General features: G+C 49.3%; 1 protein-coding gene across 2 annotated transcripts in view; it reads left to right on the forward strand.

The window, feature by feature from the left end:
* The window catches only part of PCGF3 (polycomb group ring finger 3), a 64,223-nt gene extending 56,621 nt beyond the window's left edge, over positions 1-7,602 (forward strand). For both annotated transcript variants that reach the window (XM_006143844.3, XM_006143845.3), the window contains exons 9-10: positions 2,905-2,985; positions 3,706-7,602. In XM_006143844.3, the coding sequence (XP_006143906.1) occupies positions 2,905-2,985; positions 3,706-3,753 (129 nt within the window). In that variant the 3' untranslated portion in view covers positions 3,754-7,602. The remainder of the gene's footprint in view (positions 1-2,904; positions 2,986-3,705) is intronic.
* Positions 7,603-7,995: the final 393 nt, after the last annotated feature.

The following is a 7,995-nucleotide window of genomic DNA, read 5'->3' on the forward strand; positions in this document are numbered from 1 at the left end:
GGGGGGGGGGAGGGCAGGCTAGCATAACTTAGCCACAGACATTGGAGAGCCAAGCGTCAGTCAGAAACCAGGTCTCCGAGGTCACTGGGGCCCAGGCCCAGCACTGCTGTCTGGAGTCAGCCCTTGGCTGGCATTGTTGTAAAGGGAGAGGAAAAATGGGAATGGCTTTGTCCTAAGTTTCTGTAGTTTTGTTGTTTTTCTGTGTTAGGAAACAGCAGGAGCTGGGGATGGGAGAGCCTAAAGCGGTGCTTTGGTTTCTACGTGAGGGCGGAGGTGCTCGAGCTTGTTTGGAAGGGATGGCAGGGCATGCACCTTGGATATGAGGGGTGGGTGAGGGGCTGGGCCAGGGGAAATGTTGACCATGCTGGGTGCAGGGACATTTCCTGGAGAAATGACCCTAAGGAAGGATGTGAGGCTTTGTACCTAGCAACCATCAGCTGGCACCTGGGTGGGTCTTGAACCCCATGTCAGAGCCCCACGGGGCCCCTGGGAGCCCTGTAGGCTGCTATGGGAAGGAGCATGTTACCTTTGCAGACGCTGGGTAGCAGGAGCGAGAGGTGCCAGCACACAGCAGGAAGAGGGCAGCAGGCTGGGTGTAAGGGACAGAGCGAGGACTCTGTAAGCAAGGACAGCAGTGCAGGCTTCCCGGCGCCGACTGCAGGGGTTTCACATGCGAATCTACAGAGCTTCCAGACCATGCAGTGGTTAAGGCGCTGGACGCCCACATGGCCAACTATGGTTCAAGTCCCAGACCCAGCAGCTTGAAAATCATGCCGGACACATGCATGTGCATGCTGAAAATACCAAGAGGAGACTGGAGGAGAAGGGATTGCAGCATGGCAGTCCCCCCGGAGGGTGATTTCTCACTTTCCCTCTGGCAAGCATATGCATCCTATAGCAAAAACCTAAAGGAAAAAAAAAAAAAAAAGGAAGAAGAAAAGAAAAAAAAAAATGCCTATCTACTCCCACTTTTGATAAATTTACTCTCTCCCCACAAACACACACACACACACACACACACACAAACCGTACTGTGTACAGTGTCTAGGTATCAAACTGACCCTGCTGCCAGGCCACACACTGCTGGGTCCCTTGTCTCCTGCCTTAAGGGAAAAGCTTGAAAGACTGTCAGTCAGTATCATAATCAAATGCAAATTGAATCAACACTGAGGTACCACCACACACCTATTAAAGTGGCCAAAATCCAGAACACTGTCACCACATGCCAGCAAGGGGACAGAGCAACAGAAGCCCTTGTTCATTGCCAGTGGAAGAAAATGGTGCAGCCACTCTGGAAGACAGCTGGACAGGCTCCTACAAAACTACACACAGTCTCTTTTTTAAAAAAAAAATTATTTTAGTTAACTTTATTTATTTATTTACTTGACCAGTGAGGAACAGAGTGAGAGAGAATGAGAAAGCAAGCTACGAGGTCAGGGACTCGAACCATGGTTGGCCATGTGCAAGTCCAGTGCGCTTAACCACCACACCTGCTGACCTCCACACTGCTTGGTCTTTACCCAGGTAAATTGTGCTGATGTTCACACAGAAACCTACACATAGATTTCATAGCAGCTTTATTCCTAATTGCCAGGACTTGGAAGCAGACAGGGTGTCCTCTGTAGGTGAATGGCAAATGATGGCACATTCAGACAATGGAGTATTATTCAGGAATAAAAAGAAAGGACCCATCAAGCCTTGAAGGACACGGGTGAACCTTAAACACGTTCTGCGACGTGAAAGATGCCCTCTGTAAAGGCTGTGTACAGCGTTGGGTCTCTGCTCCACGGCGTTATAGGACAGGCCAACTGGAGGTGGTACAAAGATCAGTGGTTGCCACGGGCCGAGGGGAGGGAGAGGACCTAGGGCGGTGAAAATCCCCCGTGTGACACCAGCACGGATACGCGTCTTACACGTTGGTCAGACCTGGAGCACATGGCACCTGTGCCTGCCACTCCCATGGCAGTGTGACCTTAGCAGCCAACAAGCACCGCTTGGGGGGTATTGGCAGTCGGGGAGGCCGTACGGGACAGGTGGGAACTGTTTCTTCTGCATAATTTGTCCTAAAATGGCCCTGAGAAGTAAAGTCTCCTTAGTCAGAACAAAAAGGTATCTGGGAGCCCATTACCTTTTTCCACCGCCGCAAGAGGGACAGGCTTGGCGAAGGGAGAGGAATGGTGTGTGATGGGCGTGGATGGAGACCTCTCATGGTGGGTGTGGCCCGAGGTCTCCCGCTGTGCAGGGTGAAGACAGCGGCTGCCCCAGGGTGCCGGGCCTGGACTGGGCCCTCTGCCCTTCACTCTTGGCCCTGAAGCAGGACCCCGTGCAGGGTCCCCAGCTCGTTAGCCGACAGAACCACTCAGGGTTCTTGAGGCCCTTGGTGCTGGCAGCTCAGATGTAAACCGTGCGGGAGGTGGTGGGAGTGACTGGGCATGGAGGTGCAGTGAGGAGGCCTCGGGAGGGAGCCCAGCCCTAGGCCTTGAAGGACAAAGAAGCAGGAAGCCCGCAGCTGTGCACAGCCTGCCCTTCCGAGGGCTAGGAAGGCGCCCTGGTGTTGTCTCCTGCGAGGAGCATCTGTAGGACCACCGTGGTGCTCCAGGCCACTCGGGGTCCCACCTGGGCTGCGACCCTTTGAAGGAAGAGCTGGTCCTCACAGGAGCGTTTCTGACATCAAGCTTATGTGTTGCACCTCATTTCCTTTTTGGCACGAAGCAAAGATAAACAAATACATGAGCCAAACCTCATTTCTGCATCTGCCCATCCTTACCTGGTGCAGGAGGGCGCTGCATTTCAAGGACACTTGGCAGTTGCTCCTCCTGTGTCACGCCGTCACGTGTGTAAACAGAGGCTGTGTGTGCTGAGCAGTGTCCTCCGTCCCCTAACCCAAGCCTCTTCTCCCCCCAGCTGGACATCTTATGCAACGAGGAGATCCTGGGCAAGGACCACACACTCAAATTTGTGGTTGTCACGAGGTGGAGGTTCAAGGTGAGGCGTGTCACTCTGTAATGATGTTCACTTGGTTTTCAGAATCTGCCCTAAATGGCCGTTACATTTCTGAACGTCTTTTATCTAAGAGCTGAAGAGCGGCAATCCGACCTGTCACAGGGGTTTTCCTACAGTGATGGTTGGCCTTTCCCCTGGGAAGGCACAGAGGCCCCAGTCAGGCACGTTTCTGCACCCCGGTCCTGGTCCAGGAGACCAGACAGAGGGACAAGCCCTGAGCTCTGTGACGAGCCAGGGAGGCCGAGGCCACTACAGTCAGAGCACCTCAAGGTGTCGGACTCCTCTGTCTGAGGGACGCCTATGGCAGCATTCCCATCCTCAGGGCTGGCGGTGGTACCTCCTCACCCTCCTGCCAGCGGACTCCACCGCCCAGGGAGGAGAAGAGACAGAGGGCAATTGGAGTTGACCAAGGCCGGGGCCAGAGGGTTGGAGGGAGATGCAGGAGAGGGCAGAGAAGGGAGCGACAGGGAGGAAGAGTGGGCGGGAAGGCCCAGCATGGTCCCCAGGTTACCTGGGACCAAGGAACTGGGGCTTGTTCTTTGTGGCCTCTGTCCCACCCTAGTCCACATCACCCAGGACCGGACTGGTGCCACCACGTGTCCTAGTGTTTCGCAAATGCATTTCTGCTGAGTCAGCCCGTGTCTGTCTCTTTCTCATCGCCCGCCCCTAAGAAGCCTGCTCTGTGTGGTCTTTGTCTTCCAGAAGGCTCCTCTCCTGCTGCACTACAGACCCAAGATGGACTTGCTGTGAGCGGGCATGGCTCTGGGCACCCAGCAGACTTGGCCCTCGCACCCCCGTGTGCTCCCAGCGGACGGTTCTCACGGCGACCGCGCTTCAGAATGTTGCCTCTGGGTGTCGTGTGGACCGGATTTCTGAATAGAGAATATTTATAACTTTTGTATGAGAGAGAATTCACACTCGACAAGACACTACCAGCACCACGTTTACAGAGGATGAAAACACTTCACAGTTTCACGTAGCGAATAGTGCTCATCTCTGCTTCAGATTCACAGGCCAGAGTAGTCAATGTCGTGGCGACACATCTTTCAAAGTCACCCTCCTGACACAGATCATCTTCGCTTGCTTTCCAGGTCCTGAAATCTGAGTTCATTTCCGTTTAGTTTATGAATTACTTTCATGATAAACCTCAAAAATACTTGTACTTGTTATCGAATCCTTCCTAAGTTATTGAAAAACTATCTTTTCAAGGTGAATGACTATATTTATGTTGCCTTTAGCTTCCTGAAGACAGAGGATATATAAAATTTTAATTTAAAAGCATACCAAAAGAGGTTTCCATTACTATTTTGGTTTAACCATGGTATTTAATTTTCCATCTTACAAAACACAGCAAAGACAGCAGCTTCCTAACCTTGCCAGCTTTGTGCAGTGCGGCGGTCTAGGCCGGTCAGCATAGGGCCAGGCAGGAAGGGCTCCTTCCCCCGTCTCACCCCAGACTTGATGCCCTGGTGTCTGTCCAGCTTGCCCAGCCAGGTAGGCCAGGGGTGGTTTGGCCAGCTCCACTCCGGCCGGCAGAACAATCCTTATTCCTCATCACTTGTCAACAAGAGCCTCGCTGCATTCTGCCCGTTCTCTGCTGTTTTCGTTGTGCTGAAGGGGGCGCTGTGCACGTGCATCAGGTGCTCTCCTGAGGCCCCTCAGAGGGCGCGCCTGGCAGCCTGTGGGAAAGGTCTGGCGAAGATTCAGGTGTGACAGACACACCCCATCCCTTCGTTGGGCCATTTCCATGGTTCTACCGGCATCTCTGTTGATGGAAATGGCTCATGTTTTTGGTGGCCGTTGGTGGGGAAGGTGGTTTTTGGAGCTGAGCGTGGTAGGGCTGGGGCTCGACTGGGGGGCCAAGTGACTCAGAGGAACCAGCCCCACTCAAGAGAAGTTGCCAGAATCCTGGCCACAGGCAGTAAGAGCTCTTCCCCCTCTCCCACATGCTAACGTTTCTGTCGAATCGGAGAATAAGCCCCGCCAGCCACAGACAGTTGTTCATTTAGAACTGGCACTCAGTGCAGAAAGGCAGGCGTGAGGAGAAAGGAGCCAGCCCCGGCGGTGGGACCGTCATCCTGGAGTGCCTTGTACTCCCCACCCAGGTGTTCCTGTCTGTTCCCCATGTTGACCTTTCAGGGCCCTCCTCCCTGTGACATTCCAGGATGAACTTCGGTGTGACCAAGACGGGGACGGCAGGTGGTGACCGCTGCCATCCGTGGCTTGTGTTAAATAGAGGAGGGTTTGGTGGTGTCCCTGAGAGCTAGATTTTCCATGAAGTATTTCACCTCAGTGGCTAGAATTTTTTCTTGAATTTGCTTTGAAAGTTATGGTCGGGCTCATTTGCAGTCAGTTTCATTTCGGTTTCCTTCTGCTTCCCGTTCATACGCTCTAAACACCAGAAGCAGCTACTAGTGAGACCTAGTCTTAGTGACGGGGAAACGTGCAAATTTATTCAATCCAAGTGATTCTTAACGTAAGGCCTTTTTAAAACCCTGAAAAAAAAAATTGTGTTTTTGGGTTTTTTGGGTTTTTTTGGTTAGGAATTGGTCAAAATTTACCTGTTTAAGCCCTTTAAGTCCCCTGACTTTTTGAATTATTCAGTTACCTAAGCTTGCTATTCATCCAAATCATTTTTGAGAGTTCCTATACAAGGGTTTATGAGTAGATGTATGAGTAAATATTACCTGTCTACCTCAAAGTATGCATACTGCTGAAGCATTCTGTAAAACCATATATTATCACAGTGCAGTTTTAAGTAAACTCTAGAATTTAGGTATTTTCCTGTGTGGTGAAACTAAAGAACGATGAAACAGTTATGCGCCTCCAAATTCTAATAAATCGAATCCACAGTTCAGATTAAATTTAATACCGCTGTAATAATCTCATAATATATATTTGTAACTTTGTAGCTATCTTTGAAATCACTTGACTTTGCTATGGTGCTAAGTTGATATATTTAAATATTCAGAGAGACGGGGATAAGTGGAAGCCAGTATTAACGCCTCCTGCTGGTTGCTGACCCTTCTTGTGTAATCCTGCTTTTGTAATCGTGTTAACCTGACAAAACCTCAGCAGCAAAAGTACCTATTTTTCTAAGATTTCACCTTGCAGACTGTCTCCACTACAGGACTGTTTCCCTGGTGACCTTCTGCCTCTTTGGTCTGACTCTGTAGCCTTACGTAGTTTAAAGGACTGGAGCGCCTGCCACCAGATGGAAGCTTCCGGGTGGTGTCCTTTCATTTCTGTCAAGCTCTCATTTAACATCAAAAGGCTAATTTTTTTTTTCCCCAGCATGAAAGTCAGGATCAGTTAATGGTTGGATCCTCTTTTAAGTTTTGTTTTGTTTTGTTTTGTTTTGTTTTTAGCAGATGGAGTTACTGTGAAGTAGTTTTCACAACTATTTATGCTGGTAAAACAAATGCTGTTAGATTACCTTACCGCGTCATCTTTGACAGCAGTGGGACTGATTGCCAGCATATGGTCTCACGAGATACAGTTTTCATGAAAATAGAAAATTCAGATAGAATATATAATATTGAATTTAAGATTTGGGGGGTTAAAAAAAGAAAACTTAACTTTATAAAATTATTTATTCTATTTTAAGCCTTCTATCATATTTTCCCATCCAGTTGTTTGGTTTCAGTGGTCCAGCTTTCTTTACAGGCATATAAAATGAAATTGTGAGATGTTTTGCAAGCTTCTTTTTACTTTGAGTAGCTTTTAATTTGTATGTTTTTGTTTTATATGGATGAAGAGCATTTTTATGCTTTTGTGCAATAGATTCCAACACATTTATTAGACATCTGTTTAAATTGTAATGTAGCATCTATTCTGCTAAACTGAAAGGGAATATAGGTGGAATTTCAAAATATGTACATTCAGCTATTTGGTTTTTCCTTTATTATTATTATAAGAATGCTATTATTGGGTGTGTGTGTGTGCGTGTGTGCATGTGTGTGCGCGTGTGCATGTGTGTGCGCACGCGCACGCACATGAATACCTGTCAGCAATATTTAAAAGCAAGCGGCCATGTCGGCAGCCAGGAAGTGGCGTGAGTGGTGCCGACCTCTACTGGCCTCGTGGCCACCCTGTGGAGCCTCTGGAATCCTGGCTGGGTCCTGGTGCCCTCAGACCCCATGTGCTCATGGCTGAGTCACCGTGGGGGTGGGGACCACGTGGCCTCAGACCACAGCGTGATGGTGCTACCCTTCACGGGGCCCTCGAGCCGCAGGGCACTGGCTTCTGATGCCTGTTCATGGCACTCACAATCTTTGGAATTTTTTTTCCCTCTGAAAGTGCACAGGATGGCATTGTACAGTGATTTGAAATGTGTCATTGGGTTGAATGTTCTAGGAGCGAGCCAGCCGATTTCTACATTGTACATGAATATTTAATGTGCTTTCTAACATTGGAAATAAAGTTAGTGCAGATAGCTAAATCACACACACAGATCCAATTTCTCTGTTTCCTCAGGAAGTCATTTAAGTTCCACCACATCACATGTGACCTTAACATGATAAACAAATGTATTTCTCTGCCTTGATATTTAGATGAACTAGGTAAATACATTGGGGTAAGTAGACTAGAACACGATCTTTCAAATTATACCATCATTTTTACAAATGCTGTGTCCCCTGCCAGGCAGGGGCCGCGCGAGGTGCTGCCCGCCAGCTCGAGCCGGAGGCCCTGTGTGGGGCCGCGCTGAGCGGGGCTGTGCTGAGCGGGGCCGCCTCGTCCGTCTCCGCCCTCAAGTGTAATTCACTCGGATCCACAGAGTGTGTGAAGAATGGGCTCAGGTGTGAGTGTGTAGCTTTAGTGTCGGTGTCTATTCCAGTAATTGAATTGGAGATCAGAAACACATTTTTTTTCCCAAATGAAACTAATGTAGGGTTAAGGGACAATAATAGTCGAACCACTAAGCCTTTATCATCGGTGTCTGGCAAACAGATGAAAGCTATCACGGTTTATGGAAATGATAATGCAGATACA

The sequence above is a fragment of the Tupaia chinensis genome, unplaced genomic scaffold (genome assembly GCF_000334495.1).
Source record: "Tupaia chinensis unplaced genomic scaffold, TupChi_1.0 Scaffold000111_1, whole genome shotgun sequence".
NCBI classification, from domain to species: Eukaryota; Metazoa; Chordata; class Mammalia; order Scandentia; family Tupaiidae; genus Tupaia; species Tupaia belangeri.